Below are 18,802 nucleotides of genomic sequence, written 5' to 3'. Positions count from 1 at the left end.
TTCCCCAACTGGCGTCGAGTTCTTTTACTCCCGCATTACTAAATCGGGAACAGTGCGCTGGCAGAATAAGGTTTTACAAAGTGCTGTTAGAAAGTGAGAAAAGTGAGACTCCAACGCTTTAATTTTCTAGCCCGTTGTCACCTAGAAGTAAAGGTCACTCCGCAAGTGGGCATCTCCGCTGGCAAAAGAAACAAACGACGACGGGGCGGCAGGGAGACCGGGAGGAGTGCTCTCAGGAAGCCACGCGTCGTGGCGCTCTTTGGCCTCTCCTCGAGCCCCGCTAGGACAGGTAGCAGAGCGCAGCTAAAGGAAACGGGCCACATTTAGAAAAGGTCCGGCTGTTTAGGGCCCGTTCCATCCCAATGCTACCCAATTCTCCCCCCTCTCCACCCTCCCCCATCCTTGGCCCTTTGCCTTTCCGTGCGTTTGGCATGTCCCGGTGCCCAGGGGTGCCTTTTCTGAAAGCCCGTTCCTGGGGTCCCCTCCTGCACCCGCAATCCCGTCGAAGTCCTGGCCTAGCCAGCTTGCGGAGGTTCCTCCCCTCCCTCGGTACTCAGAACCTGCAGAAGAGAGCACTTCAGGGGCAACGGGGCGTCCTCTACTCACCGGCAAGTGGCCCAGATCCGTGACCTCCTTGTCCCTCCAACCCCCAGGTCCTGCCATGGCTTCGAGCCGAATAGGAGCTGGCGACTGAGGCACGCTCAGGGAGTCTGAGGTGGAAGTGGGCAAGAAGTTGAAGAGGGGAGAGGAGAAGGGAGAAAGCCAGGGAAAGAAATGGGGGACGGGGTTTGTGGCGTGGAAGATAGAGGAGGGGAAGTGGAGGGAAAGAGCTAGGAGTGGAGGGAAGCCAGTTTCAGAGGCGGGAAAGCAAGTTTGGCTAAAGCAAGAGAAGAGCCTGAGCGTCCGTCCCAGAGACCAAGAAGCTAGAGGGGTGCTCCGCGGGCGAGAGCGCAGCGTCTGCCCCGGCAGGGTGCGCCTCTTTCAGGGTGGGGAGGGGGGCGGTCCAAGGAGGGGGGGGGGTGCCCCCGGGAGCAGCTCGAAGGGGATTGGTGCGGCGTCACGTCGCCAGGTGGGCAGCGGCGCCGCGGGGAGGCGGGCTAGGGGGGCCACTGGCCAAGGGAGGTGCTGAAGGACTATAACGGTTTGCAAGCCGGCCCCTCAAGGCCTCCCCCCGCGCTCCCGCCCCCTCCCACGTTCACCGCCGCGCCCGCCGCCCCCGCCCCCGCTGGCGAGTGCTCCACAGGAAACTTTTTCGAGGCAGCTGCCAGCCCCGGAAAACCGGTCCCGCTCCGCGCCGCTCCCAGTCTGGGCCCCACAGCTCTGCCACAGTCCAAACAACCCGCACCCTAATCTCCCCACGAAACACTTGTGACTTTTCTAGTTGTCTATTTTCTCTTTCTGCTCCTCTGACTTTATTGCTCCATTTATTGCAAACACCCATCAAGTTAGGTAAGGAAATGACTTGCCACTGTGGTAGGGATCAGACCTAGGAGAGCCCCTGTGAGGGCCACGAGAGAGCACCATCTGCGCCGCAGGGCTACCACAACTCAGCCTTCGAAGCCACTAGCCGAGGGCAGCGCAGCGTGGACAGGGCCGCTGCGAAGTCCCCTGGAAGCCGGCGGCATCTCTTGGATCCTTGGGTTAGTTGGTACCAGGCCCAGGTCGCTCAATCGGAACCGCACCTGTTCACAGGTGCTGGGAGTTAAGAGAGACTGAATGAGTCTCTGAATTCCCGGATACCCCAGTCCTAAGTTTGCAGTTCGCAATGCACAGAGAAAGTTCCTGCGTCCTTCCCAGTCTCCAGCGCTCAGGCCAGGTTTCATTCATTCGCTGGTTCTTTGCAAACGTTTCCAGGCGCCCAGGCTGTTCGCCTCCGTTTCCCCATAAAGCTCGGGGGTTCTGACACATGGTTTAAAAGATCTGACAAACGCGATTTAGCCACGAGAGGTAAGGCGCCTCTTGAAGAGTTTATGGGTAAGGGAGTCGATGTGTAAAACCTCATTCTCAGCTCTCGCGCTGCAAAGAGCACTTTAGAAAATGTCCCGAAGCTGCTTACTTTCCCTGGAGCTCATACACTGCGTTAGCGCGCCCGCACTCTGGGGTCCGAACGCGATGTGTGTGTGGGGGGAGAGGGCTCGTTTCCTGTTTCTTTCTTTTTTAATTAAGAAATTTTTACCTCCTCGAAGACGAATAATTCTTCCCACCGACTTGGAGGTCACAATTTCTGACCCACGCTTCTTACTCTTGTAATCTCTTTATATATTGGTGGATTTTGTTTATTTCGTGTCTGTTTCAACTTCCAAGTTTGACCTCTTTACATTCCTTAACCTCGGAGCCTCGGTGAGCTCTGTAATGGCCAAAGCCTGTCTGAGGAACCCCGTCTCGCTAAATAAAGAAAATTCTCTGTTAACGGGTGCGGAGAAAACCAACTACTACCTCCTCCCAAAAAGAAACCTGGGTGTTCTGGATCGAATTTTCGTGTTAATTCAAATATGATGTAAACCGTAAAGAAACTACAGTTTCCAATAATTCAAATCTTGACAATACCGCACAAAATCTTGCCCTTTTAAAACACAGTTTAAGAATTCCTGGATGATGAGGAAAACTCTTCTGGATCCTGCTAAATATGAGTCTGAAAACAACATTTAATAACTAGAGATGGGCAGATGAGCTACTTAATAGAAAGTTACACTTTTATATACATATCTATTTTTTAAAAATCAAGACACGGAGTCAAGAAATACAACATTTACAACATTTAAAAGAACTCTGAAGAGAATCTTTGCTAAAGGGAAGAAGTGTTCATAAGTTGACTTTTTTCTTTTTTTTGACAATGCGGTTTGCTGAAGGTAGGGTGTGGGGAAATGCCCCGTGGCCCCGATGGCAGAGACTGTTTTAGCCTGTCTAAGGGGACAAGTCCAGACCAGGCAAAAGAATCTAGGCTAGATCACTGGGCTCTCTAGTTGCAAGCCTCCGTGGGAGGCTAGCGGCTTCATGACTCCATGGGGATTAGCCACATTGCCCGTTGGGACCCCCGTGTGTGGGGGGGCAGCGGGGGGAGGGGAGGCTAGGTGTTTGACCAGAACTTGACAGAGAAGCTACACATTTTTGAAGTTATTATTTTCAAGGAAAAAGGAGGCGTGGAAGGGCATGGAAACTTTGCCTTGTAAGCTGGCATTATGGGGATTTTTGTGGCCGGCTTGGGGAAGGTCAGCCCGCCTAGCAGACCAGAAGACAAATAGATAACCCACCAGCATGAGGTTCAGCCCTGAGAGAAACCTTGAAATAGGGCACTTGTTTTCCATTTTCACGACTTTTCCCCCACCCCACAACCATTACTTCCCCTCTCTCCTTCCAAAGTGTTCTTTTTCCTCTCTTTCTTTCCTGACCTGAAACAGCATAAAAATAACCCTAGTCCATCCAGGATCTAGGAACTTGTCAGGTTGTATTTTACGCAGAAATAATTTCTCTGCCAGCACTATATGGCTCATATTTATTCAGTCCTCTCTTTGCCAGTCTATTCTGTTATCTTAAGCCCCTGAGCCTTTGTAACTTTTGATTGTTGGTATTTTTTTAATAGCTTAAATTTATTGAGTGCTTGCTATATGTTCTGGACCAAGAGTTTTGTATATATTATCTCATTTAATTTCGTCAAAAATTCTTTCAGTTTTTGAATCTTCTGCATTTCATAGGCAAGGAAATTGAGACACAGAGAGATGAAGTAACTTTCCTAACGCCTCACAGCTAGTACTTGGAGGAGCCGGACTTCCAACTCAGGCAGTCTGACTCCAGAGCCCACTTGTCAATGACTGTTGAAGGGCCGGTGCATATTTTGAGACTGTGTGAAGAGGAGCCAAATTCAAAAATGCCTCAGGGTAAGAGAGATCAGATAACGTTAGCTAGGCCCCTGAGCTATCCAGTTCCCCTTTCCCCGCTTCAGCCTTCAAGCCCTCCTAACAGAAATAACAAGGGCTTTATAAAAAGAAATGGAACCCAGACATAGCTTAAGAGTAGCCAGTGACCTGCCTGAGCAAAGATTACCAAGTGGATCACCTCACAGGGAAAAATCATGGATTTCAAGCTCAAGAAACTTCCAAAGAAAAAAAAATCAGCAATTTTCAATACTTAAAAAATATTAAAATCCATTTCTATTCCTTCCAGAGAGTTTCTTGGCTGAGAATAAACCCTATTCAGTGAAGACTTGAAGGAGGCTGTGTTTGTGAGCAATCGTGCTTAGCAGACCTGAGATGCTAAATGGCAAGGTAACAGCCATTAGCTCAGTTGGTAGGAGTACTGCAGATATGGTGCCAACTGTATGGGTTTGATCTCCCAGAGGGCCAATGTGCATCTCTCCACTCTTTAGCCCTTAATAACCTCTCCCTTCTGGCCAGTCAGTAATGCTTTTCTGGAAAAATAACTCCAAAATTAGTACTTTCATCTTTGTATACAAAGAACTGCATATTCATTTTTTTCATATAGATTGCCAATCACTGTAACCTAGAGAAATTATACTGCAAGAGCACATGTGTGTTATGGAAAATATAGATTCAAAAAATTCTAGGCAGCTTTTTCATTTATACATTTATGATTGGCGATATATATCTTAATAGACAATTTTTAAAACATTAATCTCATAAAATGCTCTATTAAACATTTATTAAGCATTTAAATGCAGAAAAAGACCTGTCGTTTATTGTGTTTCTTCTACTCTGACCCCTCACATATGAAGATTAGTATCTTGCAAACTTCTGTTAAGACAAGTTTCCTGTCTATATTTCTGGTCCTGAGTAGGAAGAGTTAAATAAAGTTATATAGCAATCTTCTTGAAAATATACTTTCACACATTTGTGATCGCAAACACTCATGTCCAGCATCTCCCAGTATACCTGTCAGGGGCTGGGGCAGCCTATCTGAAAGAGTCTCAAGAAGTCTTGTTGAGGGAGAAACCTCCTTTGGGAACCACTGGCCTAAAAAACCTTAAGGTTTTCTTTCTTCTCTATGGAGAAACCTTTGCAATGGTTCCCAACACTGTTGCCACCACTCAGTGGCACCACTTTTGATTTTTCCTTTGTGCCACTCCTCTGGGGACAAAGCAACAAGCCACCTGATGTTTCTGAAGGCTAAAGGTCATGAAATGTGCCTTCTGACCATAGTTTGCAAAGCTTCTGTCACTTGTCATGGAATGCTCTTAAGCTCAACATGATTTGAGCTATGCTTGTTTCTAAATGGGGCCCTGGAAATCTGATCCTAGCTGAACATGGGGCTCGCTGCTATTGAAAACTGAAATGCTACTCTAAAAAAAGACAATTGTTTTATAAAAAGAACTAAAACAGAGAAAATAAAACCAAAAGTCAGATGAATTTCTGAAGTTGGTCTTGGGGCTACCTTTTTTCATCAGTCTTTTCCCTCTTTGGAGGCCATACCATCCTAGTTCAGGAATTCCCAACCCGGAAACTTCAGGCTAGCCATCCTTCTTCACCCAGCGCAAATGCACATGGGAACACATTTACCTTGATGCGAATGAAGCTTATGCTTCAAGATGCCTCACTTGCACTTTACTAGAGAGTGACCCTAGTAATTCTGCATTGAAAATTTTATATTTCTTTTTGATGAATACTCCCCCAAATATAAAAACTTCAGATCCAAAATACTTGGATTTGGTCCTGAATGCATAATGTCTAGAGAATATAGTAAAGTTGAAATATGTGCTTGTGTGTGTGTGTGTAATCTCCATAACATCTGTGAGGCTTAACAAAATAAGAGTTGCAACTGGCAATCCACGACTAGAGACTGTGTATTTTGAAAAGAGAGAAAACTCAAAGAAGGAAAAGAAGAATAGCACTGAACTTTAAGAAATTATCCATCTATGTAGAAAGGAATACATACATAAGCAGGATAGAGATCCTCTTGATTGAGGATAAAAATGAAAGAGGAAACAGAAGTGATATCATTACGGGAATATACTACAGACTGATGACAGGAACTACATGAGGATTACTCTCCTAAATGTAGGTCACAACACTGCCACCGGGGGAGGAAGTAATAATTACAGAGAGCATATTTTTAATGTCTTATTGCAACAGAAAAAATTTACAAAATTGATATGGATTCATCATATTACGTAAAAAAAAATTCAAAGGTGAATGTGGAAAAAGGTAACAGTCTCTACCTTCTCCATCCAATCATACACCACCATCACCACCACTCCCTCACCCAAGCTGTTAACAATTTGATGTATATCCTTCTATACCATTCTCCATGATCATAAACGTTATGGACACACACACACACACACACACACACACACAGAGTTCTCTCTCCTTATTCTTTTGTTCTCTTTTATTTTTTAACAAAAATGGGACCACAGCATATGTACTACCTTGCAACTTAACAACATGTATCAATGATATCTTTCCAGGGAAACATATAGATATAATTTGTTCTAGAATTATTCCCTTAGACGCATTCTAAAAGAAGAAACAGAATCTGATAAGTTCTTGAATTGCCATGCTGACAATTTAATTCATTAGAAGATAAAAGAAACAATGAGAAAAGCTACTACTCTTGATTTAATTCTGAATTATGAGGAAAAGCTCGTTGGTGATCTGGAAATTACAGGAGATATAGATATATGATCAAGAAGTATGATTCTTTTTTTTTTTTTTGAGGAAGATTAGCCCTGAGCTAACATCTGCTGCCAATCTTCCTTTACTTTATATGTGGGTCGCCTACCACAGCACAACTTGCTAAGTGGTGCCATGTCCGCACCCGGGATCTGAACCAGCTAACCCTGGGCCGCAAAAGCAGAACATGCACACTTAACCGCTGCACCACCAGGCCAGCCCCAGAAGTATGATTCTTATTTATGGTTCTGGTTTGTAGAGAACAAAACACGTGTACATACACATATACACACACATAAACACAGAATCAAGAATGTCCTGAGAGAAATTAGCTTAACAAAAAAATTATTGTGATACACTACACAAAATTTGGAGAGGAGAGAAAATTGATAGAGTTCCAAGCTGTTGTGCTTAGGGGCAAATCTCCAGTCTCAGAAAAATGACAGACTTAAAATTAACAAAACCCTGCAGATATGATTGTGGTGATCTTTGGAATATAGTGAAAGTGCCACATGTTCGAAAATAGGCAAAATTCCAGTTTTCAAAACAGAGCAAAAAGATTCCAGAAACTGTGGGCCAGTAAACTTGATGTTGATCCTAACAGAACTTTTACAGATTATTATACAGATGGCTCCTAGGAGATGCTTCCCAGGAGCAAACAGGTATACGCTAATAATGAGCCATAACAAGCCAGCTCATATTCTATTTCGAATAGCATCATTTTAAGTCTTCAAGGTGCCCTCCAATGAACTAGGCATCTTTTTATTCATGACATGGCCTTGTGTGATCTTCTCCCACAGTAAATCAGGACTGATCCTGTGTGGCCAATAGAATACGGAGGAAGTGATAATGTAAGACTTATAAAGCTGTGTCATAAAGGACATTGAATCTTCTAGCTAGGTCTCTCAGACTGCTTGATCTGGGGGAAGCCATTTGCTAAGCTTGGAGGACATTGAAGCAGCCACGTGGCGAGACATACACGGAGAAGAGCTAAGGTCCGTGGCCAACAGCCAATATCATCTTGCCAATCATGTGATAAGTCACTTTGGAAATGGATTTTCCAGCCCCATTCAAGCCTTAAGATGACAGGCAACATCTGACTGCAACTTCTTGGCAAACCCTGAGCTAAACCACCCCAAATTCCCAACCCACAGAAAACATGAGAGATAAGAAGATTATTGTTTTAAGCCACTAAATTTTGGGATGGATGGTTGCAAAGCAATAAATAACTAATCAAATGAGTTGCTTATCAAGTAGACCAGAATACTACTATAGTCAATGTGTTTTTATTTCAGCAAAGAATCTTATAATATCCTCTTAGACAAGATAGACAAACATGGGCTAGATAAAGCACAGGCAGACATATTCATGACTAGTTGAACAAAACAGTTGACTAATGAATCAATAGTAAATTGAAGAGAACTTGCAGTATTGATGTAAGGTTATGCTGAGCATAATCAAATACACACTCTGGAGTAGTGTTGTCCAATAGAACTTTCTTTGGTGGTGAAAATGTTCTGTATCTGCACTGTCCAATATGATAGCCACTAGAAACATGTGGCTGAGTAGTTGAAACGTGGTTACTACAACTTAGGAATTGAATTTTTAATTTTATTTAATATAAATTTAAATTTATATATACACGTGGCTAGTGGCCACTCTATGGAACAGTGAAACTCTCTATGATTTAAGAAATAAGATTTGTTAAAATTTAGAGGATTAAATAAATAGAACCCTAAGGACAGAAACCTGAAAAAGAACGTGGTACAAATTTTCTGTTCTTGGCCCAGTATTCAAATTATTTATCGATGCTTTAGGTGACAACACGAAAGATATGCTTATAACTTTTGTTGACGAGCACAAACTTGGAAGAATTATTAATATATAGATTGACAGCATTTTTTGGGGGGGTCTGGCACGCCAAGGTCAGAGCAAAAGGGAGTAGAGATAGGGAGGTGATTGGGCTGAGACATAAGGTAGTCTTTAGGGTTAGTTCAAAGGAAAGAATCCCAAGGCCAGGACTGAGTAGATGAGAAAAGCAATAAATTGGGCATGGGTTGGGAGGCAGTGAAGCAGACAAGCTGAGAAGATAAAACTAAAGATGAGACTGGAGCTGACAGGAAGCTCGAATGATGAATGAGCAGGGGGTTAGGAAAGGGAGGCAGGGGGCATACTGAAATGGAACAAAGAATAAGCACAAATGAAGGCCTGTTCTTGCTGAATTTTGGCTGCCTTATTCCTTCTGTTGTTTTTGCCTATGACATTTTGCATTCTCTCTGAGCATAGGCTAGAGTATTAAAGTAGCAGGGACATTCTATAGAGAATCAGACTGTGCAAGAGCCTGGAATTATTGGCCTAAACAAACCAGATGACATTTTACAGATATAAGTGCGAAACTTTGCACCTAAGTTTTAAAAAAATCAATCAATTCTATAAGCACAATAGGTGAGAAACTTAACTTTAAAAGGTAGTGTTAATCTAGTATTGCAGTGATACCAGAAAGACCAGTAAAATATCCAAATCAAGGACAATTTTCTTTTTTTTCCTAATTTTAAATGATTTAATTGTGGTAAAATGCACGTAACATAGAATTTACCGCCTTAACCATTTTTAAATGTACAGTTCAGTAGTATTAAATATATTCACATTGTCATGTAACCAATCTCCAGAACTCTCTTCATCTTGGAAAACTGAAACTCTGTACCCGTTAAACAACAACTCCCCATTCCCTCCTCCCTTCGCTTCTGGTAACCACCATTGTAATTTCTGTCTCGGTGAATTTGACTATGTTAAGTACTTCATATACGTGGAATCATACAGTATTTATCTTTTTGTGACTGGCTTATTTCACTTACCATAAGGAAAGACAATTTTTTTAATTGCACCCTATACCAGGTAAAGATGTGATTATTTAAGAATATTACATTGTAAACAAATTAAATCATTTCCAAACTAGGGAAAGTAGAATGGTGAATAATTTAGAAATCATATCATTTGGAAACGTTGGGGAACTGTTGATGTATAGCCTTTTGAGGAGAAGGCTTAGGGAGACTGAGTAGCTGTCTTCATGTATTTTTAATGAGAAGTCGTAAGGACGAAGGAACAATGGCTAGAGGTTCCAAAAAGGTAAAACTCATGGCAATTTAAGGAAGAACATTCTAATAATTATCACTGTAAAGATTAGCTTTTTTTTATAAAGGAGAGAGCTCTTTCTAACTGGAAATATTTCAAGTGGAGACTAGTTCATCATCTGCCCCGGATGTGTACAAAGAACTCATGGATTAGAAGATGGATTGAACTAAAGCAACTCTAAATCCTTTCCAATTCTGAGAAACTGTGCAACTACTATTCTTTTCCTCTATGTATTGTCGTCTCTGGCTATTTACCCAGAAGACATTGTGGTTCTGTTTCCAACTTAGGGACATGTACTACCCTTAAGTCACACCCATGAAACTACATTTTATACAAAGTCACAGAACAAATGTTACACTTGGTTAGAACGCAAAGGCATAACTAGCTATTTTTATATGTGGAGCAAGTGCCAAGCAATGCAAGCATTGCCACCACTCCTTCCCTCTCCCTTTAACCTCCTCCTGATCTTAAGAGTTACCATGCAGAGTGCACTCTCATCACTATCTGCAAATATCTACTTCCATCTCTTCTGTTTTTCTCTTCGTGATATTCGAACCTTAAAGAGGATCATTAAGGTCAGGTAGTGTGTGGGTGTTGTGGGGTTTAGTTTGTCACCTCTAGGAATGTGTCTGAGTGATTGTGCTACTCACCCAACTGTAAGTTATAGAATAAATCCAATCAATTATTCCTCTTATAGTGTTTCCAAAGGGCATCTGTGAAAGAGAGTAGTGCTTGCCCTACATAATATATGTTCTCCTCCAAGGAGGATGCTGAAAGTTAGGTGATGGTATTCTTTAACATTTGTTCCATTTATTGGATGTATTGAAAGGTACAACAATCATGCATACTTGCTGTAACAAGTCAAATCATATACAGATTTGTAAAGAAAAAATTAATGTGTCTCTCCCCCATCTCGCACCATTGAGATAATCAATGTTAACAGTCAGCGTTTTATCTTTCCATATCTTTATCTTTGCTCATACAAATATATGCAAACATACACAAACATAATATATTCCCTCTATTTTTTAAAATAAGAAGATATGATCATACTATCATATTACTCAGCAACTTGCTTTATTTCACTTAATATGTTATAGATGTCAAAGAATATGGATGTAACTTACTTTGTTAAGAGCTACAGGAAAAGACTGACAGGTCTGATCACATGTAAACGAAAAAAATGAAATGGGCCTGGCAACACATATGACCAACAGTTAATATCACTAATAAGCAAGGAACTCCTACAAATTGATAGAACAAAAGAAACTCTCCAATGGAAAAATGGTCAAAAGCTATGAATAGGCAGTTCACAGAAGAAGATATACAAACAACCAATAAATATATAAAAACTTGTTCAACTTCATAGTAGTCAGGGACATGTAAATCCAAAGAAAAAGCATATTTCCTTAAAACTATGAAAGTAATAAAACCTCATTGTAAAAACAGGGTAAAGGTAAAACTACATAGAGGTGTATAAAGAAAAACATAAAAGTCCCACCTTCACTCTTGCAGTCTCACTTTCCATGAGTTAACTATATTTAGTATTTACCACACAATTCTCCATGCTCTTACAGACATAAACAAACCCATAACAAAGGCTATTTTAAATAAAATCAAGATCTCCTAAATACATTGCTTTGCAACCTACTTTTCTCTTTTAACAATTTTCATGGACTTCTTCCTGGTCAATGTGCGAAGATCCAGCCCATTGTTTTAAATAGCCACATAATATTTCATAGGATAGATCTATCACAATTTATTCAACCTATTGGACTTTCAAGTGGTTTCTAGATTTTATTTCTTTATAAATAATCCTCCAATAAATATCCTTATAGATATAGCCTATGTACTGATGCTTATATTATCTAGAACAGATTTCCAAAACTGAAACTTCTGTTTCACAGGATATTTGCATTTTTAATTTTTAATAACTATTGCCACATAACTTTCTAAATGTTTTGTAGCAAACACATTCCCACCAGCAGTTTGGAAGTGTTCTCACATTTCCACACCTTTGCTCCAATAGATGATGTCAGTATTTCTTTTCTTTGTTTTCTAAAATAGCAATGAAATTTCAACGTTTCTTGGTTGATGAAGAACTATAAGCCTACCAATGTTTACGCATATCAATAATTCTTCAGATTTTAAAATAAATACAATACATATACATATAGCTTATATACAATAAGATGTATATGTTATTAAACTCTATGTGCCTAAATTTATTTTGTGGGATCTTGAATCATTTTGTAAACAAAGACTTTATATTTTTAGAACAGTTTTAACTTCATAGAAAAATTAAGGGGGAGGTACGGAAATTTCCCAGATACCTCCTGCTACCATACATGCACAGTCTCCCCCATCATCAACATCCCTTACCAGAGTGGTACATTTGTTACAATTGATGAGCCTTTGTTAACACATCATAATAACCCAAAGTTCATAGTTTACATTAGGGTTCACTCTTGGTGTTGTACATTATATGCATTTGGACAAATGTATAATGGCATCCATCATTATGTCTCCATCATTATGGTCTCATACAGGGTATTTTCACTGCCCTAAAATCCTCTGTGGTCCACCTATTCCTCCCTTCCCCTGAACCCCTGGAAACCACTTATCTTTTTAGTGTCTGTAAAATTCTACCTTTTCTAGCATATCATATAGTTGGAATCATACAGTAGGCAGCCTTTTCAGGTTGGCTTTTTTCACTTAGTAATATGCATTTAAGTTTCCTCTATGTCTTTTCATGGCTTGACAGCTCTTTTACTTTTAGTGCTGAATAATACTCCTTTACCTGGATGTACCATGGTTTATTTATCCATTCACCTATTGAAAGAAATCTTGGTTGCTTTCAAGTTTTTGCAATTCTGAATAAAGCTGCTATAAACATCTGTGTGCAGGTTTGTGTGTGGACATAAAATTTCAGTTCCTTTGGGAAAATACCAAGGAGCATGATTGCTTGATCATTTGGTAAGAGTATGTTTAGTTTTGTAAGAAACCTCCAAACTGTCTTCCAAAACTTCTGTACCGTTTTGCATTCTCACCAGCAATGAATGAGAATTCCTGTTGCTCCATATTCTTGCCAGCATTTGGTGGTGTCATTGTTCTCGATTTTGGCCATTCTAATAGGTGTGTGATGGTTTCTCATTGTTGTTTTATTTTGCATTTCCCTGATGACATATGATGTGGATCATCTTTTCATAAGCGTATTTGCCATCACTATATCTTCCTTGGTGAAATGTCTATTAAAGTCTTTGCTCTATATTTTAACTGGGTTATTTGTTTTCTTATAGTTGACTTTTAAGAGTTCTTTGCATATTTTGGATAACAGTCCTTTATCAGACGTGTCTTTTGCAAATATTTTCTCCCATTCTGTGACTTGTCTTCTCATCTTTTTGACATTGTCTTTCACAGAGCAGAAGTTTTTAATTTTAATGAAGTCCAACTTATCAATTATTTCTTTCATAGACTGTACTTTTTGTGCTGCATCTAAAAAGTCATCACCATACCCAAGGTCTTCTAGGTATTCTCCTATGTTATCTTCTAGGAGTTATATAGTTTTTCATTTTACATTTAGGTCTGACCTATTGTGAGTTAATTTTTGTGATGGGTGTAAAGTTTGTATCTAGATTCATTTTTTTTGTTTTGCATATGGAGGGTCAATTATTCCAGCAGCATTCGTTGAAAAGACTATCTTTGCTCCATTGTATTGCTTCTGCTACTTTGTCAAAGATCAGTTGCCTCTATTTATGTGGGTCTATTTTTCAGTTTTGTATTCTGTTCCCTTGATTTATTTGTTTCTTCTTTCACTCATATCATAGTTTTGGTTACTATAGCTTTATATTAAGTCTTAAAGTCTAGTAGTATCAGTCCTTCAACTTCATTCTTCTCCTTCAATATTGTGTTGGCTATTCTCAGTCTTTTGTCTCTCCACATAAACTTTAGAGTTAGTTTGTCTACATCCACAAGATAACTTGCTGAGATTTGATTGGGATTGCATTGAATCTATAGATCAATTTTAGAAGAATCGACATCTTAACAATATTGAGTCTTCTAATCCATGAACATGAGATATCTCTCCATTTATTTAGTTCTTCTTTGATTTCATTCATCATATTTTTGTAGTTTGACTCATGTAGATCTTGTACATATTTCTGTTGAGTTTATACCTAAGTATTTCATTTTAGGACGTCCTAATGTAAATGATAGTGTGTTTTAAATTTCAAATTCCACTTAATCATTGCTCGTAGATGAGACAACAATTGACTTTTATATATTAACCTTGTGTCCTGCATCCTGGCTGTAATCGCTTATTAGTTTCAGGAATTTTTCTATTTTTGGATTTTTTTACTTAGACAATCATGTCATCTACAAACAAAGACAGTTTTATTTATTACTTCTCATTCTGTATACTTTTTATTTTCTTTTCTGGTCTTATTGCATTAGCTAGGACTTCCAGTATGATGTCGGAAAGAAGCGATAAGAGGGGACAACCTTGCCTTGTTTCTGATCTCAATGGGAAAGCTTTTAGTTTCTCACCATTAAGTATGATGTTAGCTGTAGGTTTTTTGTAGATATTTATCAAGTTGAGGAAGTTCCTAACTATTTCTAGTTTATTGAAAGTTTTTATCATGAATGAATGTTGGGTTTTGTCAATTATTTTGTCAATTATGGTGATGACTTTTTAGATACAACGCCTTTTCTGCATCTGTTAATATTTTCATGTGAGTTTCCTTTTTTCTCCCCGCTCTTAGTTGGGACAGGATGGTTAGAGTGGCCTGGAGTTGGATATCTCACTTCCCCTAGGTAGTTAAGCTGTGATTATACCCTGGCAAGTTAAGCTTTGGTTAACTAGTTACCCATGAAGGTGGGCCCTGTTAAGAAGAACAGAGTACTCTGGTATATTTCAAAATGGTTCCTTTATCCTTCCTCCTTCTGGAAGCACATGAGGATTTTTCTCCAATATTTATTATGAGAACCTGTTCAAGCTCCTGGAGGTAAATTTCACAATATCATGGGGGCCTCCCTATGACTAGGTCCCCCTGGAGTTTTTAACTCTCAGACTTGTCTACACTGAGCCTCCATCAATTACTCATTTGTAGTTTGGGTTTTCCTGCCCCAACACTGGTTCCCGCAGCAGTTTCTGCTCATGAGTCCCTGTTTCTGTAAGCTGCAACTCTGTATTTGTCTGTCTGTCTCTCCAATCTTGGGGGCAGTGATTTGCCTGTGTCCTCCCCTCTCTTCTAGATCCAAGAAGAGTTGTTGACTTTTCAGTCTGTTCATATTTTTACTTGTTGTTAGGATAGAGTGGTGATTTCCAAGCTCCTTACATATGGAACTAGGTCTTCAATCTATTGATCTTTTTCATAAGAGTATTGATTTGTGGAAGGGGGTGATAATGGTGGGGAAAAGCGTTTAAATATAACAAAGTATTATTATATTAAGGCCTATCACTCATTTCATTTCATCTAACTCTGCAGAATTCTTGGTTTTAGCTTGTTCCTTGGTGTCTGGTGACCTCAGCCCATCTGGTAGACTGATGAGAAGATGTTTAACAAACACTGCCAATGTGCCAACTAAAATTTAGAGTCAATATTTTTGTACACCACCTGGCCAAACTAGCATGAGCATCATCATTTCATTGAGGAATTAAGTTATCATTGTAGTAGTATGCTTTTATGGAAATCATTGTGGAGAACAGCAATCTGATGGTTCTGAGGCTTAGTTTGGGGCAAGAGAAAGAATAGCAAATATTGAATGGATTTCCAGATTTTAGCTTAGAGCTTCTTAGTCAGATATCTCAGTAAAACCATCAGAACTGCCACCTAGGGCTCTTTCATGGCCCATACAGCTCAGCAATTTATCTCAGACCCAGAGTAAATTATTTGTAATAGATTTGATTTATTGAATGCTTAAAACATCACAGGCACTGTGCTAATGTTTTACATTCATTATCTCATGTGAATTCTATGAGGATACTATTAATATCTCTGCTTTTTGCATAATAAAATTGAGGCTCACGTAGGTTAAGTAATTTGCTCAAAGCATAGTGAGGACTTGAACCCAACTCTATGAAATTTTAAAGCTACTATGGTTTGTGGCAGGTGTCGGCAATTTTTTTCTACAAATGGTCATACGGTAAATATTTCTGGCTTTGTAGAGCATACAGTCTCTGTTGCAACTATTTCACTCTGCTATTGTGGCATGAAAGCAGCCATAGATAATATGTAAACAAATGAGCATGGCTGTGTTCCATCAAAACTTTATTTGCAGACACTGAAATTTGAATGCCGCGTAATTTTCACTTGTCTTGAAATATTGTTTTCCTTTTGATTTTTTCAACCATTTAAAAATGTAAAAGCCATTTTTAGCTCATGGGTCACACAAAAACAGGTGGTGGTCCAGATTTGGCTTGTGGGGCTGTAGTTTGCTGACCCCTAATCTATGACATCTCAAAGGTTGCAGAGCCTTTCAACCACATCATTGAAGGACTTCATCAACCACCCTACTTTCCCTTAATAGCTCAATATGGGCCAGTCATTCATGCGCACATCTAAGCCTTTTTTGGAGATATTTGTCTATTTAGTACCCCCTATGTACTGATTTTGTCTAGCACAAAGTTATCCTTTTCTAAGAATCTATTCAAATATTTTAGCATTCACTGAACAAGCCTGTATTCATTGGATCCCTTTTAACCTGGCCCTTCTTTATTTCGCATACCATGCCAAAGGTTTGCCCACTCTGCCAACATTTGTTCTGTAACATATTTATCCCCCAACAGCTTAGGGGCATCTTCTACACAACAATTAATGACTCTCATAAAAATAATAAATATGTAACTTTCTAAGTATTAAGCGTGATTGAAAGATTATGCTATGGTCAGTGATTTCAAAAATAGACAGCCTTACTAAAAAGCCCTTAGACATTGCAGTACATTCCATGAAATCTCTTTTTTTTTTCTTTCTCAATCCCTTTAAACATTACTCTTTTGAACTGCATCCCTCAATACTGGGATAATGAGATGCATGACAGCAAATGTCTTGTTCACCAGTGCCTAGCACAGTGCCTGTCACATAACAGGTGCTCACTGTTAAATGACTGAATTGTCAAGCTTCCCAGGTTAGCTGGAAAATGCACACACCCATCAGATCATGGACCTTGATGATTTTGATGACTGACAGCACAAGGTACTCTCTTCAAAAGGATTTACAGGTCCCCAAAATGCTATAAGATCAGAGATTTTATGAAACTTTGGAAGGGAGAATAACAGGAGATGTTTGCAAGGCTTTTTCTTCATTAGAGGAATCCCTGGTAGGTCAGAAAACTACTTAAGAATGTACTGCCTCATCTTCCATAACTTCTGGTGATTGATGGGGTGGAGGATCCCCCCCCAAGCTGTTCTATACCTTGAAGATCAGCGTGTGGGCCAGAGTTACTGTCTGGCAAGGGAAATTGCAAAGTTATTTCTCAGTGCTGTGGGCTTGACTTTATGCTTTCTATGGTCTGTTATCTGGATAAATGTGGGGAGGAAATGGTTAATAAGATCAAAATTACGCGTGTAGTTTCCATGTGGGCCTTTTAGCTTTTGTTGTAGCACAGAACTGCAGACTCCAATGCTAACCATTGTCGACTCTGTGGTATAACTATGGCTTTCATAACAAGATGGGCAGAGACAGAGTGTGTGTGAATAGCTCAATATAAACCTCTCTCCACTACCTTAAAATAAGCTCAAAGCCTATGTCTTACTAGTGGCGGTGGCTCAGAAGGGTCTGTCACCCTGAAAAAGATTTCCACAGGGAAATAAAAGTAAGTGGGGAGTGAGGGAAGATTATTATTTCAGTGTGCAAAATAAGGAAGCTATCTGTCGTATCTCCAGGCGCTGATGGACCAACGCAAGTAGAAAAAGCTTATGGAATGATATCTTACTTTCTTGGAAAGAAGTAAGATTCATTCATTTAAGGAATATTTATAGAGTATCTGTATGTGTCAAATAGACAAAATAACTGTGTCTTTTGAAAAGTGCTGTGAAAATAATAAAAAGGATAGGAGAAAGAAAATAATAATAAGAGGACTGTCCTTATATAAGGCAGTCAGTTAAAAGCTCAGTGAAGAGGTGACATTTTGCTGAGAATGCTATTTGCCAGTTATGCTTCATGCCTCATTTTGCCTTAAGTCAAACTGTTTTATTGGGGTGGGGAAAAATTTTTCTAACTGTAAATTTTTTTCCAATAAAGGAATAATCTTCTCTAGACATTAAAGAGCAATTTTTTAGTTTCTGTGCAGAAAGGAAGGAAACTGAATTTTCCAGAGCATTTGTCCTGAACCAGACTCCTTAACATATTATTTCATTTTGTTTATTTCCTATAACAGCTCCAGGAGGTCTGTGTTATTATTTCCGTTTTGTGAATGAATAGACTGAGACTCAAGAAGGTTAAATAACTTGTTTAAGGTAACATAGGAGTTTGGGATTCAAAATTAAGATTTTTTTTGCCTCCGAAATTTATGTTCTTGTTATTATACGATGATGCTACCCAGCAGTGTGAGTTAATTCACCAAGCACGCTAACTGTGATCAGTTTTAAGGAGTTACTGCACTAACAGCTTTAGGAACATTATTTCACTAAATTCGCAATTAGTTTCTGCAGGAACTACTAACCCATCCTATACACAAAGAATTCAAGGCCTAGGGAGCTTAAGCAACTTGCTTGAGTCACATGGCTAGTCAATTATGGATACCCCCTTTCACCATGTGGTAATTTTCAAGAGTTAATCTGCTTTTAAAGCTTTAGACTTAAGACTGGACCAGTCTGATGTTCTGTCTTGAATCAGGTTAAAGAAATTGCTAATCATTCACTGGGGTCCACTTGCCTAGAGTGGGGATGCTCTCCCCATTACACACAGCCTTCTCAATAACCCGATGTGGTCTCTGAATTTTCACCTCCTCATGACCTTCTCTAAGAGAGCTGCTAAATTCATCAGAAAATGATGGATAAAACTAAATATGTTATGTTTTCTCTCCTTGGGGGAGAGGTGAATTTTAGT

At 39.7% G+C, this 18,802-nt stretch overlaps 1 protein-coding gene across 5 annotated transcripts in view; it reads right to left on the bottom strand.

Moving 5' to 3' along the window:
* Nucleotides 1-973, bottom strand: part of NRK (Nik related kinase) — a 123,823-nt gene extending 122,850 nt beyond the window's left edge. For 4 of the 5 annotated variants that reach the window (XM_070502556.1, XM_070502553.1, XM_070502554.1 and 1 more), the window contains exon 1: nt 607-973. In XM_070502556.1, the coding sequence (XP_070358657.1) occupies nt 607-663 (57 nt within the window). In that variant the 5' untranslated portion in view covers nt 664-973. The remainder of the gene's footprint in view (nt 1-606) is intronic. The other variant, XM_070502557.1, reaches the window with a different exon arrangement.
* Between the last annotated feature and the right edge of the window lie 17,829 nt (nt 974-18,802).

Source organism: Equus asinus, chromosome X (genome assembly GCF_041296235.1).
Source record: "Equus asinus isolate D_3611 breed Donkey chromosome X, EquAss-T2T_v2, whole genome shotgun sequence".
Taxonomy (NCBI): domain Eukaryota; kingdom Metazoa; phylum Chordata; class Mammalia; order Perissodactyla; family Equidae; genus Equus; species Equus asinus.
The sequence above is the reverse complement of the archived record's forward strand: the minus strand, read 5'-3'. Positions and strand labels throughout refer to the sequence as shown.